Raw genomic sequence first — 27,990 nt, forward strand, 5'->3', positions numbered from 1 at the left:
AAAAATAAATAAATAAATAACGCATTCACGCAGGCGCCCCCCTGGACAGCCGGCGCCCCTAGCATTTGCCTATATCGCCTAATGGAAGGGCCGGCCCTGTATACAATCTTGAGAAATGTGAAAATAAAGTAAATTTATCTGCAACATGATTTACTACAGAAAACATACTCCATACCTCATGCAGTTGCGGTAGCTAAAGGACTTGCAAACGTGCATAAGCTCCTGCACAGCCGGGAAACCCTGTAGCAAACGCTACTCAGTGGTGCAAAAAGGGGGTATGCAGCGTATGCGACGCATAGGGGCGCTGCACTAGAGGGGGCGCCAAATCGATGAGATATAATACTGAATTTGTGTCCATCTTACGTTCGCTACCACTCCACCCCCCGGTCAACAACTTTCGTTTGGGGGGCGCCGATAGTATGTTTGCATACACCTCAGAAAGTAATTGCAACCCTGACGCTATTAACTTGAAGTGTGCATGCGTTCATTAAACAAGTTAGTACAGTGGACAAGAAACGTAAAATAGTAAGTTACATCAACAAAGGAAAATAAGTTAAGAATACGTTGGAGCTGAATTTGTTGAAATTACTTAAGATTATATGTGAACCTCACCAACTTTTTCTTTTTAGTTCAAATTACATTCTGTAATCCACGTTACTTGGAGGCTGAGGTTGGAGGAGCGCGTGAGCTTGGGGCTTCTAGGCTGCACCGCACTGTGTTGATAGGTTGTCCGCACTATGGTCGATGTCGATATGGTGTCCCTGAGGGAGCTTCGGGCCACCAGGTCGCCTGAGGAGGGGTGAACCGGCCCAGGTCGGTTATTATGTAACGCAGCTCATGCTGCGGAGCGAGGGGACGGACACAAATACTGAGAAGAGTGAGATTTATTACAGGGCATACCATCATCGGAGTCAGAGAAGCAGTTCGGGGTCATAACAGAAGGGCAGTCCGAGAAACAGGCATAAACAGGCATGATGAACACAAGGAAACACAACCAGGCAGGGAAACACAGAAAGCAAGAATAAACGGGCGATAAACAAACAAACGAGGAAGTACAACGAACAAACCATGAACGGCCAAGACAACCAAAGCAACCAAAATAACTGACGAAGGACAAGGGAGACTCAGGGGCTAATATACACAGGACTGAAACAAGGAACAGGTGGTGACAATGACACAGGGGCGTGGTAATAAATAGGGAATCACGGAGACAAACGAGCAGGGCGGGATGAACGGGCAAGGAATACAGACACGAGGGAACCCGGAGTGACAGCTAAGGGAGGGGGGTGCGGCCATACGTGACATCATGTAATTAAACTGGGGAGTAGTGATCATTTTAATGACATTAATTTTACCCCATAGTGTTAGTCTAATCTTTTCCCACTTTTCAAAATTTGTTTTAATTGTTGACAATAATGGGTCGACATTTAATGTTAATACTTCCTCCGCTACTCTGCTAAGTTTAATCCCTAGATATTTCATGGCCTTAGGTGTCCATTTAAAATTAAAATTTTGTATCATATGTGACTGACATGAGGCAGACAGTGGCATGGCTTCAGATTTGGTCCAGTTTATTGTGTAACCCGAAATTTTTGAATAGGTCTTGTTGGAAAATTATACTTTAATCACAATGCTTTTGTAATCTTATATATTATAACCAAAGACTTTATTCTAATCTTTTTATATTTTGCTAACATTACTGTTTAAGATCAATATTATAATCCTTTTATATTTTGCTTACATTACAGTATTGATCAAATTACTTACTTATTTATCAAAAGTGTCTGAGAATATGCTTGTCTGCCCTTTTAAGTACATGCAGGAGAAAGCTTGCTAAAAACAGGAAGCTTCAAAATAGCCTCTGTAGGTCCACTTGACATTTGCAAAACCACGAAGTGAAAACTTGTAGAGAGGAAACAACTGTGTGTTTGACGTCTGTAACTTAGGTGAAACCCCAAGTAGTGAAAGTTAAGTGGATTACAACCCCAAGACGTGGGGCCTCTTTCACCTTTGTGATCGCTAAGTTGTCAAAACATGTTGTAGGATTTAGGGAACTAAGATGGGCTCATCTAATTCTGAAAGTCTTAGACAAACAACTTTTGGAGAACATGCAAAAACAGTTTCTGGAAAACAGGTAGAGTCCGGTAAATTCCAACAGAGCCGGGGGGGGGGGGGGGGGGGTCTCACCCATATTCATTATAAAATAGAGACAGAAGCAGACTGGTTTTAGAGCTACACACTGAGCGACACAAATAGGCTGAGGCTTTTCACTCTTGTGTACTCTCAGAGATCTCTTAAAATATTTCTTGATTGTATTAGCTTTAATAAAAGATTAAAAGACACAAGACTGGTGACATTCTTTTTTGCATCAAACGGACACGCTGCGCTAGAACGGGAGGAGAGGAAGCGCAACAGTCTGTATGATGTTCATCAGATGTGGCAGATTCTCATATGGATGAGTAATAAATGCTAAAATGTCATCTGCATAAAGGAGTAGCTTGTGTTCTTGTTTTCCTAAAAGTATACCTTTAATCCCCCCATCTGCCCTGATACTGACTGCCAGAGTCTCTATAAAAATATTGAATAGCAGGGGGCTGAGGGAACATCCCTGACGGGTCCCACGTGTTAAATCAAAAAAAGACGGTATGATGCCATTCGTTATGACTGCTGCTTTTGGTTCCTTGTACAATATTTTAACCCATTTAGTAAATACTAAATACTCCTTATAATATTCAGATGGAAAACCATCAGATCCAGGGGATTTCCCTGCCTTCATTTTTGTAATTGCTTTTCTAATTTCCCCTGTTAGTATTACCTGTCCTGTCATATCTCCCAACACTTTGTTTATATTATGAAAAAAATGAGGGCCCTCCTTGTTTGGCGCATATATGTTGCAAAGAATAATCTTTACTCCCTCTATTATTGCCTGGACACAAATCATTCGCCCTTCTGTATCTTTGACTTGTTTTAATAATGAAAACTGAACCTTTTTCCTTACCAAAATAATTACTCCAATATGAGCACTTGACGACCGCGGTGCTGCTCCTCTCCTCTTCTTGACAACAGGCAGGCGGACCCCCCCTCCCGGTCGTCCACTTTTGACACAACGTCCCCTGAGGGCTTCTGTTGCCTCTTTATTCAGTTATGTCGACATTACTCCTAGTGCTTACATTTAAAACACTCGCTGGTGCGGCACCCTTATATCTGGCCAACCTCCTCCACCATTATGTCCCACCACGTAGACTGCGTTCTTCTGACACCGGTCTCCTTGTTGTTCCTAGATATAAGTTAAGCACTATGGGGGGTCGATCATTCAGTGTGGCTGCCCCAACACTTTGGAACTCTCTCCCGCCATCACTCTGTCTCTCTTCATCTCTCAATTCATTCAAAACACAGCTAAAAACTCAACTGTTTTCTCAATATTTTCACCTAAACTCTTCATCCTAGACCGGCTTCAATTTATTTAATCTGTTTGTATTGGTGTTGCCTGTTTTGTATTTTTTGTATTGTTTGTTAGTTTGCGTATTTTTGTTTTTGCATCTGGAAAGCGTCCTTGAGCATCTTGAAAGGTGCTATACAAATGGAACTTATTATTATTATTATTATTATTACTCTTCTCCTCCTCGTCAAAGAATCTCTCTGCCGCTTTCACCGAGCCGAAACTCAGGTTTCTCCCCTTCCACTTCACCCTCAGCGTTGCCGGGAACACCAGAGTGTATTTAGCATTTTGTTGATGTAACCTTCTCTTGATTCCTGCAAACTCCTTCAGCTTCTCCGCAAGTTCTTTCGTCATGTCTGGGAACACCGACAACCGGCATCCTCACCATTCGAAACCCAGCTTTTTCTTTGCCGCGTCAATAATATTCTCCCTCGCTGATTGCCTCAAAAAACGCACGAGCACTGGTCTCGGTGGTTTTCCGGGGTCCGGTAGCGAAACAAACGCTCGATGGGCCCGCTCAATCTCGTACTCATCGCTCTCCGACAACCCGAGGCCTTCCACAAACATTCCCCAAACCAAATCAAGCAATGTTCCTTCTGTACCAACAGTCTCCTTCAGGCCAATCACTCTCACATTATTTCTCCTGCTATGACTCTCCAGGGCTTGAACGCGGCTCTTGTCCACTTTCTTGCCTCTCTCGACATCTTTAGCTATTAGCTTCTCATTTTCGTCCTCCAGACACGACACACGAGTCTCGGCTTCCGTGATTCTTTCTCCCATATTAGCCACAGTTTCTTTAATTGTTTTTTGAAGTACGCGCTACTTTGAAGTTATTCAACTATATCGATATTCATTTGACAGGTACCATTCCTGACTGAGGCATGTGTGTGCACGCTGTTCTGTGTGACTAGGGGGGTGTGTGTCGCGGGGCGGATAGTGAAAGGGAGGTTTCCCTATAGCGTTGGTGAAGGTCGATCGTAAAGCATTTTTGACGGGGTACCGCAGGAAAATGTATGTGCGCGCCAGTATGTGTGACCAGGGTGTGTGTGTGTGTGTGTGTGTGTCGCAGGTGGCTAGGGTAGACGGTCCGCTAGAGCCAAAGTCAAAATCAAAGAAGAATATCAAAATTAAAAAAAAAGTTTTAATTAATACGCTTTGATGTTATAGAGTTCTGCACTCTGCGATAGCCATGATCAAATCATTGCTTAATTCACTTTGACGTTAATTGATGTGATGATGTCACATGGTGGGGTGGGGTGGGGTTCAAATGTCAAAGTCGTAAATCATTCTTTTAGAAGCAGACCCCTACTTTCTCTCTCCTGGCATTCGGTAAAAACTAAAATGAACCCATATTTTTGCCTTAAACGAAGACAGGACAGGTTGAATATCTATTTTCCACGCATGCATGTGTCCCAGAGCCTGGTGCGTAAAGTCTCACGTAATTTTGTAATTATGTAACGCGAGACTTCACCACGACTTAGATGAATCGTAGTAAATAAGAATCGATTTTCGATATGTGAATCGATTTTTTGGCATACCTCTACTGAATAGAACATCAAATCACTGATGACTCAAACACTTTTTACAAACATTTAGTGCAGCTTTCGACACAATAGATCATAGGACCTTGCTAAAACAGTTAGAATGCTGGGTTGGAGTCTCAGGCACAGCCCTTTCATGGTTTTACTCTTACTCAGGTCCGGCGCCACGGGGGGGGCGAATGGGGGCGTCGCCCCCTCAGGCGAGGTGTCCCGCCCCCTCAATGTAAAAAATAAGACCCATTTATTTTACAACAATCGCTACATGGTGCCCCCTCGGCCGCTCGACAATCGTTACACGCACCCCGCTCAACAACTTTCGTTCGCCCCCCCGAAATTTTCTGACGCCCCCTCACTGTATATGTTCTGGCGCCGGCCCTGCTCTTACTTAACTAATCACTATCAGTTTGTAAAGCTCAATAATATTCCATCCAAACGTACAAAAGTGAAATATGGGGTCCCGCAAGGCTCCATTTTAGGACCACTATTAATCACATTATATATGCTACCATTGGGCAGTTATAAACAAACATGGTGTCAATTTTACCTGCTATGCATATGACACTCAACTTTACATATCAGCCAAACCTGATGACAAACTCAGTTTAGGAAAAATTGAGGCCTGTGTAAGAGTTATTAAATGCTGGATGTCTCTAAACTTCCTCCAACTTAATGAGGACAAAACAGAAGTTCTCCTGGGGCCTAAGGCTGCAAGACAGAAAATTCCAGATCTAATGCTTAATCTCACAGACTACCCCATTACACCTGACACAGTAGCCAAAAACCTAGGCGTCATACTTGACTCCGACCTATCATATTGATAAATACATAGATAATACTACTAGGATAGCTTTTCTACATCTCCGCAACATTGCCAAGTTAAGAAATGCATCATCACAGGATGATGCAGAAAAATTGGTGCACGCCTTTGTTAGCTCCAGATTAGACTACTGTAACTCACTACTGTCAGGATGCTCAAATAGGAAACTAAATAAACTTCAAATAGTTCAAAATGCCGCAGCCAGAATTCTTACTAGAACTAGAAAATTTCATCATATCAGACCAGTCCTATCAGCCCTGCATTGGCTCCCAGTTAAATTCCGTATTGATTTTAAAATTCTTTTATTGACTTATAAAGCACTGCAAGGGCTTGCTCCTGAATACCTCCAGGAACTTATTTCCTATCACAGGGTGCTGGCCTTTTATTATTTCCAAAAATTAATAAGGTAAGAGCAGGGGAAAGAGCCTTTTCTTGTAAGGCCCCCCAGCTTTGGAACAACCTTCCAAAATGTGTCTGGCATTCTAAGACAGTCACAATCTTTAAGTCTAGGTTGAAAACCCACTTATTTAGTTTAGCGTTTGATAATTAATATGCCCCCTTAGCAGTGGCGTGCACAGACATTTTGGGGGGCAAGTGCTCAGGGGGGAAAAAAGGGCACTTTTTAGCACACGTTGAACACTTCATTATAGAAAATATTACATGCACATGTTGAATGAAATCTGACTTTTATTTATAACATTCTCTAAATGTGAGTTATCAATGGAAAAAAGTCACCAACTGATAAAATCCATATCCAATATTAACTATATACAGTCATTGTTAAGTCCTTCAGTTAACTTCTGTTTACCCTCCACTGTCTGCTTGTTGCATATATTTTGCTATTAGTAAATCAATATAGGCCTACAAGGCCTATTAAGACAGTAAAAAGACCAAAAAGTTCGAGAAGGAGTTATAGGCTACTGAGTGTTGTCATTACATGAATGCAGATGGGCATTTTTCACAGGTAATGGGGAACTTCTCGTTTCTTCTTTCACAAATGAATGTGTTAATTTATGTTGTCTAACAAAACCTATACAACAGAAAACGTTCAACTTAACACATAGATTTGCAAACTCTACCTTAATTATTTGTATGTGGTCGTCCTCACATTATCCATCATTGATTTGGGCTAGAGCGACTAGTTTATCAGGTGACCAGTCGGCTAAAAATGCTTAGTAGTTTGGTGCTGTATGAGACATTTTACTGCACATGAAAATGATTTCACATTGGGCTTAAAGGGCAAACGGTACGATTTTACTTGATGTGTATGTTACCTGGCTGGTGGGGCATGGGAGAAGAAGTCTATCTGTGACTCGCTGAACTGAACTGCTGCTGCAGCGCATCTGGTGTGACAAAGGAAGAGAGAGGTCGGGTGTGTGCGAGGTGGTGGCTCATTTCAGGGCATTGTTTTTAATCGCTCAGGTTTTCAAAAGATCAGTTAAAACCAACCTCAGTAAAATGTTAAAAATTATAATAAATTTTTTTTAAACCGAAGATTCAAAAGGGCACTTTCGTTGATAAAGGGCAGTTGGTGGTGCTTTAGCACCACCTGATGTCTATGTCTGCACGCCTATACCCCTTAGATAAAGGTACAGATCCAGGGGTTCATAGGCGAAGGGTTTTATGGTAGACTGGGGTGCTGGTGCTGTCATCCTGTCACTACTCATGCACACTCAAGTTTGTTGACAGTGCAGTGGATGGATGCCAATATCTCAGATTGCTCCCAAGTCTGTTACCTTCTGGGTCTGCCTTTTTAGCTAGGCTGTAATAATTTAACTTAATGCCGGAGTTGCTGCCACACTCCAGAAATGTTTATACTCTCATCTGTCCTATTTATGTCCTTATACAGAGCTAATGTTCCCTGTTTTATTTTCTCCACATGGCTGCCCGCCTACTTGAGGAACACTGAGATGAGGAGAGACAAGCCTTTCCATCCTGGGCCGGCCACCTCCTGCCTAACTAGATATGCCAACACAAAGATGGACATTATCCCTTACACCTTTTCCTTTTCTTTTTTTCCTTTGTCTAAATTGTTGTAGTTGTCATGGTGACCAGTGTCGGCCAGACGAGGATGGGTAAAACGTAAACGTGCCATATTTTGTCAATTGTGATTTTTACACCACAACTCAGTCATGGCCTCATGTCTGGGAATCGAACCCATGACCCTCCAGTCACAAGACCAGTTCCCTACCACCAGGCCATGACTGCCCCAACCTGACCGGTTTCCCCCTGAGTGTTGGTTCCTCTCAAGGTTTTTTCCTCATGCAAAAAAAAAAAACTAGGGAGTTTTTCCTTGCCACTGTCGCCCTTGGCTTGCTCACTGGAGGCTTGGACTCAGACACTTGTAATGTGAAACTGTTGTAAAAAGCGCTATATAAATAAAATTTGATTGATTGATTTCAATACAGGGAGGATCAAACAAGCAGAAGTAAATCAAGAAGGTGAAGGGGGTAAAAATGCCGAATATTTTTCAGCATCTTCATCCAAGTAGCAAAACTACCAAGCCCGGGAGGGGACATGGGTAAAAAAAAAAGATTAAACGAGGGAACGTTTTACCATTCGAGCGCACGTTTTCTGTAATTCGTGCTCACGATTTATTAATTCGTGCGCACGATTAACAATTCGTGCGCACGTTTTGTTTTAATCGTGCGCACGTTTTCATTCATTCACTTGCAAACCCTACTGGCCTAAGCGCATACATTGCAGATACAAGGAGAGAGGCAGTAACAGTTCCCTGAAACTGTATATACTTTGATTGTTTAGATTTATGCCACAATGAACAGAGATACGTTTATTAGGTCTTATTTGCTTATGCTGTGGCTCTGCCCGTGCGCGAGGGTCTAGCGCGCTGTCGATTCACGAGATCGTGCACCTCTCGAATTTTGTAACTTCGCGCGCCGCGCCTCAGCGCAATGAACAAAGTCATGTTTGCAGGGTTCATACACATTTACAAGGTGGAATTAAAGCACTTGTATGGTGTGATTTTTGTTTCAATAGTTCCACAAAAGCAAAAGTAAATCCAAGAGCAGAAAGTATATGTTATGAATGCAAAACAGAAAAAAAGATATCAAAAGTATATTTTTTTAATATAATTGGTTATTTGAAACTTATTTTCGTTTGCATTTTGACAAGTTTTTGGTTCCATTGTTTTTGTTTTTTTGGATTTTCCCAGTAAGGTCTTTTGCTTCTGGAATCTCTCTTTGCTTCTGCTTCGTTTTTTGCTTCTGACTTTTGGAACACATTTCACGTGTGGGAGGGTCTTAGATGAAGGCGTTCCTCTGCAATCTCCATTGGTCACTGATTCCGGACTGACACAGAGCTCTGAGACCGCCTCTGGGACCAAGCCACGCCCACCCCACCAGCTTCCCAGCGTTTTCAAACATGGTAGAACGCGGGGGTTCTGTTTCACAGTAGCATGTAAACTGAGTTTTACCATTAAAGTTTATACAAAGGTTTTATTTAATTGCTAAATGGTCTGTAGATATTGCAAATGTACATAATAACTACATTAAGCATGCTCACCAGCGCGAGCTTTTTAAAATTTTAGTGAACTGAATGGAGAGAACATTGATGTGTGGAAGAAATATGAGTATTTGCAATATCTGGTATGGGGACAGGTGTAGGATATATAGTAAATTTACAAATATAGTAAAATCCATAATAGTAAAAAATGCCAAAATTAAAGCAATACTGAAAAGTGGCCACCCTATATACAACCAGCTTTGTTCACTCACACTGTTTTTCAGTGTTCTGCAGATGCCAAACACAAACACACATCAGATGCATCTTGTGCTGTCCATATTTTATTAAGAAGTGAACAATATTCATTGAACCATTGAACATAGCGATACTAAACATAATACATGTCAGACATGACATTCAAACACTGTCTGACTCAGAGATTTAAAAAAAAGATTTTAACTTGGAGGGGTGCGAGTAAGAGGAGTAGTCCATTGAAACGCAGAGTGCGGATTAGTTTCCTTCTCACTTTAGACCCGCGGGGACGCGAGCGAACGTTACTGGAGGAGCGAGTAACTAGTCGCTACTATTGTGAATGTAGCAAAACGGTGACAGAAGCTACAGCAGCAATTAAATTAAAAGTAATTTAAAGGCTAGCTTTAAACACGCTCTTCCCTGTCGTCTTCTCTCATAATATCGCACTGAAAAATATTGACCTGTCTTGTCAATGTATGGAGCCAGATCCGTAAATGCGAGAAGCCGCTTTCGCCATTCCAGATGGCTCAGTCAAAACCATTAGCCTACATCTTAATGAACCAATAAATAACAATAGCGGCGAAAATGAGTGTAAAAATACCAGGGTTCACCATTTAGAACTACAAAAAAAATCTTGTTTCTTATTTTACCGTTAACTATCTACCTATTTTTCATAAGAGTTTGTTTTACCGCAAAATATGAAAACTTCAAAACGGCGAATTTCGCCGCAAGGTGACAGATTTTCATGCCTGCATCCAGTTCACTAAAATTTTAAAAAGCTTGCGCTGGTGAAGTGTGCTAAATATTAACCGCCATGCTTAATGTAGTTATTATACAGTGTACATTTGCAATATCTACAGACCATTTAGCAATTAACTAAAACCTTTGTATAAACTTTAATGGTAAAACTTAGTTTACATGCTACTGTGAAACAGAACCCCCGCGTTCCGCCATGTTTGAAAACGCTGGGAAGCTGGTGGGGTGGGCGTGGCTTGGTCCCAGAGGCGGTCTCAGAGCTCTGTGTCAGTCCGGAATCAGTGACCAATGGAGATTGCAGAGGAACGCCTTCATCTAAGCCCCTCCCACACGTGAAATGTGTTCCAAAAGTCAGAAGCAAAAAACGAAGCAGAAGCAAAGAGAGATTCCAGAAGCAAAAGACCTTACTGGGAAAATCCAAAAAAACAAAAAAAATGGAACCAAAAACTTGTCAAAATGCAAACAAAAATAAGTTTCAAATAACCAATTATATTAAAAAATATACTTTTGATATATATTTTTCTGTTTTGCATTCATGACATATACTTTCTGCTCTTGGATTTACTTTTGCTTTTGTGGAACTATTGAAACAAAAATCACTCCATACACTTGTACTTCACTTTAAAGGTCCAGTTCAATATTTCCCAGCACGATAAACTTAAATAAAGTTAAACATTTATACATATACTCGAAATTATTTGAAATAATTCGCTTTTAATCACATTGTTTAATGGTTGTTTAATGGTTTATTTTCAAAACGCCCAATCTGAACGTCTTCACATTCTCTCATGTTCCGTCCTAGAATTACAAGAGGCTCGTATTTGTTAACCTAATACAAGAGAACTGTTCAGTTAGACAGATATTTGTTGTGAAACGAAGTAATTACAATTTCAAGCATTTAAAGTAGCCTATTCAAACCTGAAACACAAAGCAACATTAAAATTCGTCATAAATGTTCATTAAAAGGCTTAGAATTCGCTTTAGATGCAGTTTACTGATTGTGATTCCCCGCTGTGCAAGGGAAGCTACAATGTTCTCATGACGCATAAGCAAATAAGACCTAATAAACGTATCTCTGTTCATTGTGGCATAAATCTAAACAATCAAAGTATATACAGTTTCAGGGAACTGTTACTGACTCTCTCCTTGTATCTGCAATGTATGCGCTTAGGCCAGTAGGGTTTGCAAATGAATGAATGAAAACGTGCGCACGATTAAAACAAAACGTGCGCACGAATTAATAAATCGTGAGCACGAATTACAGAAAACGTGCGCTCGAATGGTAAAACGTTCCCTCATTTAATTTATTTTTTACCCTTGTCCCCTCCCGGGCTCCGTACAAAACTGAATGTATTGTCCAACAATGAAAAATGTGTTAGCAGTATAATACTCATGCAAAAAAAACAACTCATTTTTGAAATTATGTAAATATGTAATCATTGTAGATTCTAACACAAACATCAGCAGTTTCACTCTGGCCTTCCTGTTGTAACACCACAGGTGTCATGGAGCGATGAGGCGGCTGTAAATGCTGAGAGGAGTGAGATGTACTGAAGGGTAAAATCCAAAATCAGGGTCAAATCAGGCAGGCTGGGGTCAAATCAGATAAAGAGTTAAATACTGACATATTTCTAACATTACACAACAGGTCAGACATAGTTTCTGAGGCTTCACTTGCCCATCATTTATTTTCTTACAATGACACCAACAGTTGTCTCCTCACCCAACGTGGTTTTGTAGCCAAAATGGTTTTGTAGCCAATTACAGCCTTGTGCAGGTCTAGAAACTTGTCCCTGACATCCTCAGAAAGCTCTGGTTTTGCCTACGTTAGCGTGGTTAAGAGTCTGTGGACAGGTGTCTTTTATACAGGTGACAATTTGAGACAGCTCTCTGTAATGCAGGTAACGAGTTGATTAGGAGCATTTGACTGGTCTGTTTGCTAGAGGGATCAAATACTTACTTCTCTCTGCAGAATGCAAATGTATATATTTTATCAAATGTAAATTTCTGGATTTCCATTTAGATATTGTCTCTCACTGTTAAAATAAACATACCCTTAAAATTAGACTGTTCATATTAGGGTTGCAGCGGTAACCGGTTTCACGGTATACCACGGTATTAAAATGCACGGTTATCATACCGTGTGCGTTTGCTTATTACCGGTAAAAAGCAAGCCAGCGGAGAAACTGACCCGCGCATGCGCAACTCCGCTCCGGTTCAGCTACTAAGCACACAGCAGTGAGAATGGCAGAAAGTGCATTAGACTTAACAAATTTTTTAACAAAAAAAAAAGCTTAACTAAAATCAGCGGCGAAAATGACGTAATCGCGGTGGCTCCGCCGGTGAGCGCGGGTCTCGCGCGCTGTCGATTCGCGAGGTCGTGCACGTCTCGAATTTTGTAACTTTGCGCGCGTCGCGCCTCAGCGCAATGAACAAAGTCATGTTTGCAGGGTTCATACACCTTTATAAGGTGGAATTAAAGCACTTGTACGTAACTTTAAAGGTCCGTTTCAATATTTCCCAGCACCTTAAACTTAATTAAGTTAAATATTTATACATATACTCAAAATAATTCGCTTTTTATTAAATTATTTAATGGTTGTTTATTTTCAAAACGCCCAGTCTTAACGTCTTCACGTTCTCTCGTGTTTCGTCCTGGAATTACAAGAGGCTCGTATTTGTTAACGTAATACAAAAGAACTGTGCCGAGTCGCGCGCTACGGTCACTAGTGAAAGTGTAAATCCATAGATTTTTAAGGTCCTTGCTTTCACTGGATGTGAAAGATGCCATTAATTTACATGCGTTCATTTTCAAAATTTTACGTGCCTGTTTTTCATATGTTAAAACCAGACTCGGTGTGAAAGCCTTAAAATAGAAATCTCTATTGTGAGGGTCATGTCAGAAATAAATCCTCTCTTTCTGCAGTATCTGGTTATATTCTAACTTGGCAGTACAACGGACGTTTACAACAGTTGTTGATCAGACACTGACCCAGGTTGAGTTTATCAGATATTAAATAATTTAAACTTAAATAATTGTACTGAAATCCATGATTTAGGTTTATCTAATTTTGCAGTATTTATTTAAACATGTGTACAGCTTATTTTTTTAAAGGAGACATTTTGTATACAATAGTTCCAGGTTTCTACAATAAATAGTTAATTGAACAAAAAAAACTTGTAATTTCTTTAAGGGTCAGTGTATCTTTTAATAATATACAAACTAACTGTGATACCGTGATAACCGTGATACCGCGGTATTTTCTGAGACGGTTATCATACCGTGAAAATCTCATACCGTTGCAACCCTAATTATAACACAACTGCAGTAGCTCCTGTTATACTATAACACAACTGCAGTAGCTCCTGTTATATTATAACACAACTGCAGTAGCTCCTGTTATACTATAACACAACTGCAGTAGCTCCTGTTATATTATAACACAACTGCAGTAGCTCCTATTATATTATAACACAACTGCAGTAGCTCCTATTATATTATAACACAACTGCAGTAGCTCCTGTTATATTATAACACAACTGCAGTAGCTCCTGTTATATTATAACACAACTGCAGTAGCTCCTGTTATATTATAACACAACTGCAGTAGCTCCTGTTATATTATAACACAACTGCAGTAGCTCCTGTTATATTATAACACAACTGCAGTAGCTCCTGTTATATTATAACACAACTGCAGTAGCTCCTATTATATTATAACACAACTGCAGTAGCTCCTGTTATACTATAACACAACTGCAGTAGCTCCTGTTATATTATAACACAACTGCAGTAGCTCCTGTTATATTATAACACAACTGCAGTAGCTCCTGTTATATTATAACACAACTGCAGTAGCTCCTGTTATACTATAACACAACTGCAGTAGCTCCTGTTATATTATAACACAACTGCAGTAGCTCCTGTTATATTATAACACAACTGCAGTAGCTCCTATTATATTATAACACAACTGCAGTAGCTCCTGTTATATTATAAGACAACTGCAGTAGCTCCTATTATATTATAACACAACTGCAGTAGCTCCTGTTATATTATAACACAACTGCAGTAGCTCCTGTTATATTATAACTAGGGTTGCAGCGGTAACCGGTTTCACGGTATACCACGGTATTAAAATGCACGGTTATCATACCGTGTGCGTTTGCTTATTACCGGTAAAAAGCAAGCCAGCGGAGAAACTGACCCGCGCATGCGCAACTCCGCTCCGGTTCAGCTACTAAGCACACAGCAGTGAGAATGGCAGAAAGTGCATTAGACTTAACAAATTTTTTAACAAAAAAAAAAGCTTAACTAAAATCAGCGGCGAAAATGACGTAATCGCGGTGGCTCCGCCGGTGAGCGCGGGTCTCGCGCGCTGTCGATTCGCGAGGTCGTGCACGTCTCGAATTTTGTAACTTTGCGCGCGTCGCGCCTCAGCGCAATGAACAAAGTCATGTTTGCAGGGTTCATACACCTTTATAAGGTGGAATTAAAGCACTTGTACGTAACTTTAAAGGTCCGTTTCAATATTTCCCAGCACCTTAAACTTAATTAAGTTAAATATTTATACATATACTCAAAATAATTCGCTTTTTATTAAATTATTTAATGGTTGTTTATTTTCAAAACGCCCAGTCTTAACGTCTTCACTTTCTCTCGTGTTTCGTCCTGGAATTACAAGAGGCTCGTATTTGTTAACGTAATACAAAAGAACTGTGCCGAGTCGCGCGCTACGGTCACTAGTGAAAGTGTAAATCCATAGATTTTTAAGGTCCTTGCTTTCACTGGATGTGAAAGATGCCATTAATTTACATGCGTTCATTTTCAAAATTTTACGTGCCTGTTTTTCATATGTTAAAACCAGACTCGGTGTGAAAGCCTTAAAATAGAAATCTCTATTGTGAGGGTCATGTCAGAAATAAATCCTCTCTTTCTGCAGTATCTGGTTATATTCTAACTTGGCAGTACAACGGACGTTTACAACAGTTGTTGATCAGACACTGACCCAGGTTGAGTTTATCAGATATTAAATAATTTAAACTTAAATAATTGTACTGAAATCCATGATTTAGGTTTATCTAATTTTGCAGTATTTATTTAAACATGTGTACAGCTTATTTTTTTAAAGGAGACATTTTGTATACAATAGTTCCAGGTTTCTACAATAAATAGTTAATTGAACAAAAAAAACTTGTAATTTCTTTAAGGGTCAGTGTATCTTTTAATAATATACAAACTAACTGTGATACCGTGATAACCGTGATACCGCGGTATTTTCTGAGACGGTTATCATACCGTGAAAATCTCATACCGTTGCAACCCTAGTTCATATGTTAGTCTGTGGGTAAACTTACAAAATCAGCAAGGGATCAAATAATTATTTGCTCCACTGTATATTATAAGTCACAAGGCCTGTAGTGCACTACTACACTTCCCAAAGAAAACATTTTTATAAAAGCCATAATGGCTATAATGTTATTGTAAAATGTTAATGTTGAAAAATAAGGGATGCACTAGGCTACCTGTTTCAGCTGCATATATGCCCATTGAGAAGGAAAACATTTCAGTACAATGCAAATTTATTAAAACCATATTGTCCCAGTGGCAAGGTGAGGGCAGAGAGGGAGTGGTGCACGACACAACATTTATTAACATGACAAATACACAGATGACAAGACAAATAAAAATTCAAAAACCTACCACATCGTCATACTAAGCTACATGTCTGCTGTGTCATTTCTGGAGTGTGACTGGACATGTGTGATGGATCATCACAGGGTGTTGGAATGATACATGTTTATACTTCTCATCCCACCACAGTCAGATCACAGTCTATCTGGATGGCACAATCTATCTGGATAGTTTTTTTTATGTGTCCTGCCAGATTGAAAAACAAGTCAAAATAAAATAGGATTAACAAGGTAGAAAGTACAGATAATTGGATAAAAATGTAAGAAGTTTTTTTTCCAGAAATGTATCAATACCCAAAATTTCAACTCAAGTAAGGGAGCAAAGTATTTGTATTTTGTTACTTGACACCTCTGCCTGTGTGAATGCGCTGGTGTTGGTTGAGATTACTCTGTTGAGTAAAACTCTTCCCACACTCTGAGCAGTGATACGGCTTCTCTCCTGTGTGAATGCGCTGGTGTTGGGTGAGATTACTCTGTTGAGTAAAACGCTTCCCACACTCTGAGCAGTGATACGGCTTCTCTCCTGTGTGAATGCGCTGGTGTTCGTGGAGCCTACTCTTACAATTAAAACTCTTCCCACACACTAAGCAGTGATACGGCTTCTCTCCTGTGTGAATGCGCTGGTGTTTGAGGAAACTACTCTTATGAGTAAAACTCTTCCCACACTCTGAGCATTGATACGGCTTCAGTCCTGTGTGAATGTGCTGGTGTTCATGGAGCTTGCTCTGAAAAATAAAACTCTTCCCACACTCTGAGCACTGATATGGCTTCACTCCTTTGTGAATGCGCTGGTGATTGCAGAGTCCACTCTGTTGAGTAAAACTCTTCCCACAGTCTGAGCAGTGATACGGCTTTAGTCCTGTGTGAATGTGCTGGTGGTTGCGGAGACTACTCTTATGAGTAAAACTCATCCCACACTCTGAGCAGTGATACGGCTTCTCTCCTGTGTGAATGCGCTGGTGCTCGTGGAGACTACGGTCATGATTAAAACTCATCCCACACTCTGAGCAGTGATACGGCTTCTCTCCTGTGTGAATGCGCTGGTGTTGCTGGAGATTTCTCTGTGTAGTAAAATTCTTCCCACACTCTGAGCAGTGATATGGATTATCTCCTGTGTGAATGTGCTGGTGTTCATTGAGATAACTCTGTTTAGTAAAACTCTTCCCACACTCTGAGCAGTGATACGGCTTCTCTCCTGTGTGAATGCGCTGGTGTTGGTTGAGAGTACTCTGTCTAGTAAAACTCTTCCCACACTCTGAGCAGTGATATGGCTTCACTCCTGTGTGAATGCGCTGGTGTCGCTGGAGATGACTCTGATTTGTAAAACTCTTCCCACACTCTGAGCAGTGATACGGCTTCTCTCCTGTGTGAATGTGCTGGTGGTTGCGGAGACTACTCTTATGAGTAAAACTCATCCCACACTCTGAGCAGTTATACGGCTTCTCTCCTGTGTGAATGCGCTGGTGTTTGAGGAGATTACCCTTAAGATTAAAACTCTTCCCACACTCTGAGCATTGATACAGCTTCTCTCCTGTGTGAATGCGCTGGTGCCGTTGAAGTTTACTCTGTGTAGTAAAACTCTTCCCACACTCTGAGCAGTGATAAGGCATCTCTCCTGTGTGAATGCTCTGATGTTCGTTGAGACTATGGTCATCCCCAAAACTCTTCCCACACTCTGAGCAGTGATATGGCTTCTCTCCTGTGTGAATGCGCTGGTGCCGTTGAAGTTTACTCTGATAAGTAAAACTCTTTCCACACTCTGAGCAGTGATAAGGCTTTACTGCTGTATGAATGCGCTGGTGTTCATTGAGACTATTCTTACAATTAAAACTCTTCCCACACTCTGAGCAGTGATAAGGCTTCACTCCTGTGTGAATGCGCTGGTGTTTGTGGAGACTACTCTTACAATTAAAACTCTTTCCACACTCTGAGCAGTGATACGGCTTCAGTCCTGTGTGAATGTGCTGGTGGTTGCGGAGACTACTCTTATGAGTAAAACTCATCCCACACTCTGAGCAGTGATGAGGCTTCTCTCCTGTGTGAATGCGCTGGTGTTCGTTGAGACCACTCCGTGTAGTAAAACTCTTCCCACACAATGAGCAGAGATATGGCTTCTCTCCAGTGTGAATGCGCCAGTGCTTATGGAGACTACCGCCATCCCTAAAACTCTTCCCACACTCTGAGCAGTGATATGGCTTCTCTCCTGTGTGAATGCGCTGGTGCAGTTGAAGACCACTCTGTGTAGTAAAACTCTTCCCACACACTGAGCAATGATAAGGCTTCTCTCCTGTGTGAATGCGCTGGTGTTCATTGAGACTACGGTCATACCTAAAACTCTTCCCACACTCTGAGCAGTGATACGGCTTCTCTCCTGTGTGAATGAGCTGGTGTCGCTGGAGATTACTCTGATAAGTAAAACTCTTCCCACACTCTGAGCAGTGATACGGCTTCTCTCCTGTGTGAATGAGCTGGTGCTGTTTAAGTTTACTCTGATAAGTAAAACTCTTCCCACACTCTGAGCAGTGGTAGCTTTTCTCCTTTTTCATGCTTCCTGATTTCAGCTGTATGTAGCTGTATTTGACTTGTTTAGGAAAGTGGACAGCATTAATTCCTAGAGGAAAAAAGACATTGAAGATGAAACATAATCATGACCAAGAAGCGATTGGGCTCTGCACAATACTAAAGACATTCATGCTAAAGACATTCATATTATAAACCATCAGGAGACAGTCCTAAGCTTCATTTCTTCACTAAAATGAAAACACGTGTCCATGTTGTGATGTGTCCCTCTCTGTTTGGTCCAGTGCCACTGTTCACAGTCTATAGGGACTTTTATTTTGTAGGGCTCATCGACTTTGAAAATAAAGTTGTTCTTTTCCTTCCTTTCTCTCTCATGGTGCTGCAGAGCTGCTTTGGTCTGTTGAAACTCCTTATATCGGAGTTCCAGCAGTGTGATTTGATCTATTCAATTATTGTGCCTCTTTGCATCAATTAATTAATCTATGGGCAGCACAAAGATATCACAAATAATGTCATATTTAATGGGGAAAAGGTTCTTTTCATGGTTCGTGATTTTCACTGCTGTGAATTATGGCAGGGTCCTATTTCTACTGTTTAAGGATGAACAAAAAAATGTTAGCAGTCATAAAAATGTACTCTTTTCATGGTACTTTAAAATGGTGTTACAGATAACTGTGTATAATACAATGATTACTGTGCATAACAGTGTCACCCTTTATCATTTGTCTCAACAGCTATATAACAAATGCATTACTAGCTAGTTCAGGGGAGTTAGAAAATAAAACTACCTGTGTGTATATATAATGAGATTCAGAGATACTGTGTCAACACTGTGTAAAAGGATGTATAACCCAGCCTGTGTGTGTAATGAGATTCAGAGATACTGTGTTAACACTGTGTAAAAGGATGTATAACCCAGCCTGTGTGTGTAATGAGATTCAGAGATACTGTGTTAACACTGTGTAAAAGGATGTATAACCCAGCCTGTGTGTGTAATGAGATTGGGAGTCTGTTCAAAGACCCCAAAACAACCAAGGCCGCATTACGTATCCAAATCCAAAGGGTAAAATTGGGCCTACAGGCTACCTGTAGGTTGTGTGTGTGTGTTTTAAATGGTTGCCGATTTGTCTGGATGCTGAGGAATTTGTCACAGGTTTAAAAAATAACTCACCTCTTCAGATGATCTCATCAGATGATCAACATTCACGTAGGACTGCAAATGATTTGAAAAATATTTTTTTACATTTTGACACTTCATACTTCACACTTCCATATTTATAAAAAAAATTATATAAAAAATAAAAAATCCACTTTATTCCAAATGTTCCTCAACATAGATCTCATTTCTTATTAAACGCCATGTCATTTTTACAGCGCATCTGTAAGGGCGTACTCACACTAGGCACGGTTTGCTGGTTCCGTGCTGGGGCCCAGTTATCCAACCTCCCCACTCCCCCTCTGGGCTGCACTCACACTGGCTTTATCAAGCCGGCCCGAGCACGCTTACGTCATCACAACGTGACTATTTGGAAAAAAAGCACGCTCGCACAACACGATTCTCTTTTTATTGTATTTTTGGAGTCGTTTTGGGAGTGCAGAAACATGGTGCAAGCACAGATTTATCGATAATTTAACACAACGATTGTCTGCTAATCGCTTTGTCGCTATGACTGTTTAACGTGAGCGTCGCACAGAGTTGTATAGTAACGAAGTAGAACTACTTCACTACTCTACTTAAGTACTAAAATGCTGTATCTGTACTTTACTGGAGTATTATTTTTTTCTCATACTTCCACTTTTACTTCACTACATATTTTCCATCAGTTTAATACTTTTACTCCAATACATTTTTTACGTGCTGTATAGTTACTCGTTACAATTATAAACATGTTAGCTGGCGCTGTCACCGGGTCAAGCGATCAGGCTGTCTTATGAGACCACTGCGCATGCTCCGGTCGCGTCTCGTTTACTCTACTGCTGCCTTCGCTGAACACTTGATCTTCGTAATCTAGGTTCACTTGACACGTCGTGACTGCCGCAAGGGTCCGCGCGGCAAAAATGACGCAATCGCGGTGGCTCCAACAATGCACGTTGGCCACGCGCGGTTGCATCGCGAGGTCGTGCGCCTCTCGATTTTTGTGCGTGCGAAGTTACAAGGTGGAATTCATGCACTTGTACGGCACTTTGAAGGTCCATTTCAGTATTTTCCAGCACCTTCAGCTTGATTTACATATTAATACAAATACACATATATTCGAAATTATTCCAAATAATTCGCTTTTTAGTCTATCTCATTAAAAGAGATGGTACCGTGTTTGGTAACAGCAGAAGAGCGCAGTAAGCACTAGTTAGGTTAGATATCTTAGCTAACTAACGTAATTATGTTCATGGCGTGCTGCAGAATTCACTTAACATTAGCTGGCAATAAAGGCGACGTGCTGACTAATCATGTGTCTATTTTTATAGTGTAGTGTTTTTATAGGGTAAGGGCATTTTTTGAGGGTAAACGCAGGGCAGTAGGCTCACCCTTAGAATCCGACGGACGGATTTTACGTCCAAAATACACCTTGTTTTCTCAGCTAAATGAAGGCGAATTTGTACTTCTGCGTCAAACCTACGACGTAGCGGGACATAGGTTATCTGTTTTTTGTGTACAAAGTGTTAACCCCAGTTTTTTAAGTACATACAGAACACTTGTATTTGTGATCTTTGACATCTTTGATTTGTAAGTGATATATAAAAACAATTGATAATCAAATTTTGATGGCTTTCTTTAATTAATTCAAAACACAATACTTGTACTTTTTACTTTCAGTACTTGAGTAATACATTTTAGACTAAACTACTTGCAATACTTAAATACAAAAAATGGTGAATACTTCTGTACTTCTACTTAAGTAAAGTTTTTAAAGAACACTTCAACTTCTACTCAAGTCAATTTTTTGATAGAGTACTTGTACTTTTACTCAAGTATGGGTCTCGAATACTTTATACAACACTGGCGTTGCATCACTGACGTCATGTTTGAGTTCCAGCGAAATGAACCAATCAGACAAGGCACCAAGCGAGCCCGGGCACGGATAGTCCACGCGAATCGTGCCCTGGCCCACCTCTTCAAGCGGGCCCGAGCACGGTTAACTGGGCCGGGCCTGGGCACGGTTGCAGCGCTCACACTAGCCAAACGAACCGTGCTTCGGCAGGGAACCGTGCCCGGGCCCGGATCACAGAGCCTAGTGTGAGTACGCCCTAAAAGCTGTAAAAGGTGTTTGAGATCTGCAGTATAGGCCAGGTCTACTGCCATCTTCTGGTGAAATATAAAATAGCTTTGAGTACGAGTGTATTAATGATGGGAATTATGGGTCTTTGAAGGGAGCCGGATCTTTTGGCTCCATCCCTTTTAAAGAGCCGTTTACAGAGAGTGATTTACAGACTCAGTGACCACAGCCTGGCCATAGAGAGAGGCAGATATAAACAGTCCTGGCTGCCCAGAGAGCAGAGGCTGTGTGGTCACTATACGACAGGTGAGGTCCAGACAGAGATGCACTTTCTTCTGCAATGTGAAAAATTCAGACTAACACGTGAAATTTACACACACAAATTCATAAAGAAAATCCCAAACTTCCAAACACTAACACAAATTGAACAACTAAAAATCATTCTAGGAGGGGGACACAGCGCCCCCCTCGCTGCTAAATATGTATCTACATGTCACAGCCTGAGAGACAGTGGGAAACTACCCCCCCTTGTGTGTGTGTGTGTGTGTGTGAGATGTGAGAGTGTGTGTGAATGAAGGTGTGTATATGGCATGAACGAAGGTGAGTGTGTGACCACTAACATTTGTATGAAAATATGTACAGTGTGTGTTTGTGTATCTGTTTAGGTGAACAACACCTCCTTAAGTTTGTGCATGTCTGAGTGATGTTTGTGAGAGACATGTATGTGTCGGGGGGGGGGGGGGGTGTGGTATGAAGGTGTGTAGTGAGTATGGTGTATATGGTTTGTGTAGTGCATGAAGGTGTATAGTGTGATGTGTATGAAGATGTGCAGTGTGTATGACAACACCTCCTTAAGTAAGTGTGTGTGTGTGTGTGTGTGGGGAATGGATATGAGAGATGTACATGTGTGTGTGTGGGGGGGAGCTACAGTTTGTGAGAGGATTAGAGTGCAATGTTTGTAGAGTCTAGTGTGTGTTATGGTGCATGGGACTGTCTGTGGTGTGTATGAAGGTGTAGTGTGTATGGCATATATGATGCATATGTTGTGTGTATGTAATGCTGTGGTGTGCAGTGTGCATTGTGTGTATGACAACACCTCCTTGGGTATGTACGTGTCTTTGTGGTGTGTGAGAGTTACATGTATGCGCATGTGTGTCTAAAACTACGGCCCGTCTAGAACTGCAGGTCCAGAACTGCAGTTGGCTCTCCGGCTGTGCAATTGGATGATGTAGAACAAATGCGCATAACTCTAAAACGAATTGATCCAATGATTAGTTATTTCCGGCATGCCAGAAAGGACAAGTTTCTCTACCATGTAATATTTTAATGGATTTCTAGGTGAAGGATAAACTGCAGTTTATCCAGGAGATGTTTGATAATTTTTCATGACAGCACACACAGCAGTTTGAACGGAGTCTGTACGTTAAGCGGTTCGGGATAAATGCACAAATATGGAAAACGAGGAAGCAGAATGAATAATGCAGTTGAATAATGTTGAGAAAATGTTTTTTTTTTGCTTAGCAATAACATTAGCAACAGTATATTTTGCTCATCAGTAAAAGTGATATTAACATTAGATATAATTGCTGCCTTAAATACTTTAAGCTATAAATCTTAAGAAGGGCCTCACAAGGCCCATACAGCCTATTGTTGCAACAGAAGATGGTTTGGTCTACAGGAAGTGTCAGACTCTTGTGAAGTATGTTCTATACTGATGAGCTCCACAGAAGGTGACTTGCAACAACTGCCTGTAACGACATCCAGTCAGGTTGAGACACCGTAAACATGAAATAGGACTTGTCGCGCTTTTGATCCTCTTTCACCTTAGCACAGCATGTTCGTTGATTGCAAGAGAAAACATTACCAGTCTTGTCTTTAACCTTTTATTAAAAGTAAATAAAATACAGATTTCTCTGGAGAGAAACTACTCTACCCTGTAGCTTTGTGTGCCGGTCTCTGCCTGAGACACTTTTCCTCCTGTACTATTCACCGTATTTCGCCACGCCCACTTTCAAGTGTGCGTTTCTTCCGCCTTTGTGTTAGAACTTCCGGTCAGCTATTTTCGCATTAGTGTACACTACTACATTTTAATGATTTTTTTCATAAAATAGGCATTCTTGTCTATTTACTTCTTTACTTAATTACTTAAAATTACAAAATGAATGCAAGGAAAAGATGTGGCCACTGATTATAATATAGTTACTTATCTGATAGCCTCACAAGCACCCGATGCGTTTGCTTAATCGGAGCTTCATAGCCGAGCCATTTCTCGGGATAAGGATGATCTGGTGTTGGTTTCCCCTCCACAAAATGATAAGAGCAGACTAATGGACGTTTGGGTGGATGTTTTAAATTTAGCGCCTTCAGCCTTAGACGCAGGTTCTCTTCTTTGGAAGGCGGTGGATACAAGTTATAAGGTGCCCCACAACACTCAGATCTTTTCGAGCTGTGTTCGTAACACTGTTGGTCAAGCCAAGTTTTCCTCTTCTTCCATTTATTGTGACACCCTCTAACTCAGGAGTGGCCAACCTGCGGCTCTTTGCCTGTTTTCATGGGTCTCCCCAGCCGGTCCGCTCTCACCTGGACTAACGGTGTGTGCCGTGGCCCGGTTACCTCATCAGCTCTGAGGGCGACACACTACTACACCTTCGTGGTGCGCGGTTTGTTTACAAGCCTAGCGACCCGCTAATACTTTTAAAACCTGCGTAGTGGAAAACGGGAGACTAGCGGCATGAAGTATCTGTGATATTGTGATTGTGATTTGAGTCTCGTTGGTGAGACGCGGTTCTTCTGTCACACGTTTTGGAATAAACCACATACGAGGTGCAGCAAAGGCACCGCACACGACTGAGGGAGCTTCAAAACTACTGATGCTGTCTGTTCTCTTCTTCCTAAAGATGAGTGCAGGTCAGTGGCGTTGTAACGAGTGTTGATAAGAGTTTATCCACTTTTTACCTAGAAAACAACAGTTGCGTACATAACAGAGCTCGTAGTGTGCTCCAAACGTGACAAAGTCCTGAAGCACATCACGCCTTGTGTTTATATCGAAGTTTGTGTTCGTTTTTTTACTTAATTTGTGTCCATTTTATATCCCCCCCGCTAATAATTTACACTCGCCACCCCTCTTGGTCTCTGACGGGTTGGTCACCTCTGCTCTAACTGAACATATTATGCTAGTCATTTTGTGTTTGTTGTCGTTTTGCTTGTAATCGTTATCAGCGTATCCGTAGCACCGGAAGTTCTAACACAAAGCCAACCAAGATGGCCCTGCCCAGCGTTGTCATGGAAAATAGCGTGAATATAGTGTGGCCTGGGTATAAGCGCCCCTCTCTGTTGGACATAAGAGTTGCACGTACATTCCATACGTTAAACCTACAGCTGTTTCCTCTCCTAATTTGGGAGCGAGGTCTTCGCTTGCTGACCTTGTCAAATTGACTTACAGAGGCTCATCTTACACATCCAGTTTTTAGAAAACTGCAGGCACTTAAGAGTATGGGAAAGAGCAGACAAGCATTATTCTCAGACACTCTTGACAATCAGCAATTTGATTAATACTATAATGAAAGGAAAATATAAAGTAATTAATATAAGAAATTTGGTTAATACTTTAAGACTAGTCAAATTATATAAGGATTATGATAAACTGCTTGATTAATACTGTAATGTAAACAAAATATGAAGGAATTAAAATATAATTCCCAACAGACTGTAGGGGTGGAACAGTAGCATATAAAACCAGCCTGTTGCCAGTAACTTTCGGATCTCTCTGACTACATGATTTGTATGTACGAGATCCCCGGAGATATCTCTGTTCAAAAATAAATGTTTGGCATTGCAATAATTCTGGTCTGTTGTTCCCGTTATCTCATTTTGCATCAAACGAACGCGGTGGGCTGAAGTGGTTGAGAGACGTACAGAGGCCAACAGTAACAATACAGGGATTTGAAACCCTATAATAGCCAAATATAGTAATATTTGTATGATAACAAATAAGACATCTGGCTGGGTTAGTTAGCGGTAGCACATCCATTATAAAAACAGTTTGCAACATTTAATTTTCGCACGAGATTCAATCGTGAGGAACACCGGAACGAACAAAATTATCTAAAACAAAATAAACTTTACGTGTTAGTGTTACGTACTACTAAGTTAAGTACTTACAGAAGGTCAATCAGTAGTCCAACACGTCCAGACACCAACACAGTAGACTAATAGACGCAACACAAATAAACGATCGATGCTGATATTTAGGTTAAGAAACCTGTGGTCTGAAATACCCGATGGTGACGGTAGGGCAGTGGAACAAACCACTGTGGGGCTTATAAAGGGGGAGCACGTAATCCTTCAAAACTTAAAAACAAATATTAAGCATCTATAATCAGTAGACATTAGTTTCATGCATATTACTATATAAAATTAAAAATAACAAAGTACATAAACTAATTTTAAAAAGAAATGTAATATGACCTCAGTACATTCAGCACTGCCCACTCAGTCCGTACACTAACCTGCGTGAAGTATAGCTCTTGTATTTCTTTCTGTTCCTCCGGGTAAGCGGTTTCTCACTTAGTTTGTGAAATAGATCCATATAAACTCGTTACTTAAAAGCATAAGAATGTTGTTATAACAGGTTTTAATATTCAAGATGAGCTAGATTTCGTTTCGTTTTCCACTCCGTATATCCAAAGTGTTTCATTGAGGTCTAATCTTTTAGATTAAGAGCGTGGCTTTATATTAGAGCGTTTCTATAAAGCTATGTTACTCTGTTCAGATTCCAGTTACGATGGTGTATTGGGCATGAATTGTTGCTGATATATGAATAAACTACATTATATGGTACAGTAATGAGTCTGTAGTATTATTTCATATACATTCGCTGTTATAATTGCATCTTGGAATCGGTTTCACAGTTCAGCTAGCGTGGATATTCAGCTGCATTAATCATGCTGATAAACTATATATCTGTTACCCTTTCACACAGTAACTTTACTGTATATATATTTACATCATTTACACTGAAAAAAGAGGGAACACATTTAACCAGAACCTGACAAAAGTGATTCCCCCTCTGTTTATTACAGGTGGAGCAGATTTGATATAAATTAATCATGCTGATAAACTATATCTCTTTTACCATTTCACACAGTAACATTTGAACTATCGGTACCTCCTTTAACACTGAGAACACAGGGGGAACATATTTAACCAGAGACTGGGAAATTTGGGTTCTTGTAGAATAAAGCTGGAGTATATTTAAGGTACATTATTGATGCTGATAAACTATATATAGATTACCATTTCCCTCAGTAACTTTAATACTATCTGCATCACATTTACATTGATAATACAAGGGGGGACACATTTTACCAGAGCCCCAGAAAAAAGGTGTATTCTTTATTCTTGGTTCATTCCGTTCTTTTTTTGTTGTTGCACTGATCCTTCTTGAAGTATGTATTCAACCCGAGCAAAATTATAAGCAATGTCCACTGTAATAGATTACACTTCTTATAAACTGAATGCACTGTTATGTAAGTTCATCAGTTCAGCCATTTTACTCTACCAACTTCCTTGTTTTAACATTAAATATGAGAGTGTACGGAGGAACAGATTTGCTCTGTGTCCAAATATTTTGGACCAGAAGGATCAGTTTCGCCAACACAGACGAAGACATACATGTCATAAGGAAAGACATTGGAAAGTACCTTATGCAGGAATCAGGTAAATCTGATAAACTTAAACCTAAAACCTAATAAAGGGTTTATTTTAAAATAAAGTTTTTCTGAACATGGCAGTTTAAGCCCTTTGGTGAGAGTTATTTTATATGCTTTAGGTTTAAGATGAGGGATTTTTTTACTGTGACTATTTCAACTAATGATTCAGATAAGATAAGATGAGATAAGATAATCCTTTATTAATCCCTCAGCGGGGAAATTTGCATTGTTACAGCAGCAGAGAATAGTGTCAGGAAATACACATATATAAGATTCAGATATACAAGAGAAATAAATAAAGAGAATAAATATATATGCAATGTATGTAGTTGTAAACAGTTATGGTTATTGCACATGGTAGATTAAATATTGCACATGGTAGATTTAGATATTGCACATGCAAGAACAGTAAGAGCAGTAAAGTACAGTGAGCAGTCTGTTGTACAGTACAGCTATGGAGAGCAGTGGCTGTTGTACAGTACAGGTGAACTATGGAGAGCAGTGACTGTTGTACAGTCTGACAGCGTCTGGAAGGAAGGACCTGCGATATCTCTCCTTCACACAGCATGGGTGCAGCAGCCGG

The 27,990-nt window shown here is 40.5% G+C and overlaps 1 protein-coding gene across 4 annotated transcripts in view; it reads right to left on the minus strand.

Annotated features, from left to right (window-relative positions):
• The window catches only part of LOC143484453 (uncharacterized), a 62,211-nt gene extending 36,221 nt beyond the window's left edge, over positions 1 to 25,990 (minus strand). Inside the window, exons 1-4 of one of the 4 annotated variants that reach the window (XM_076983183.1) lie at positions 25,858 to 25,985; positions 21,876 to 22,031; positions 19,653 to 19,694; positions 14,341 to 18,572 (exon numbers count right to left, since the gene is read on the minus strand). In XM_076983183.1, the coding sequence (XP_076839298.1) occupies positions 16,300 to 18,507 (2,208 nt within the window). In that variant the 5' untranslated portion in view covers positions 18,508 to 18,572; positions 19,653 to 19,694; positions 21,876 to 22,031; positions 25,858 to 25,985 and the 3' untranslated portion in view covers positions 14,341 to 16,299. Of the gene's footprint in view, positions 1 to 14,340; positions 18,573 to 19,652; positions 19,695 to 21,875; positions 22,053 to 25,857 lie in introns of those variants that run through there. The other 3 variants (XM_076983192.1, XM_076983175.1, XM_076983208.1) reach the window with 3 other exon arrangements.
• Positions 25,991 to 27,990: the final 2,000 nt, after the last annotated feature.

The sequence above is a fragment of the Brachyhypopomus gauderio genome, chromosome 2 (genome assembly GCF_052324685.1).
Source record: "Brachyhypopomus gauderio isolate BG-103 chromosome 2, BGAUD_0.2, whole genome shotgun sequence".
Lineage (NCBI taxonomy): Eukaryota > Metazoa > Chordata > Actinopteri > Gymnotiformes > Hypopomidae > Brachyhypopomus > Brachyhypopomus gauderio.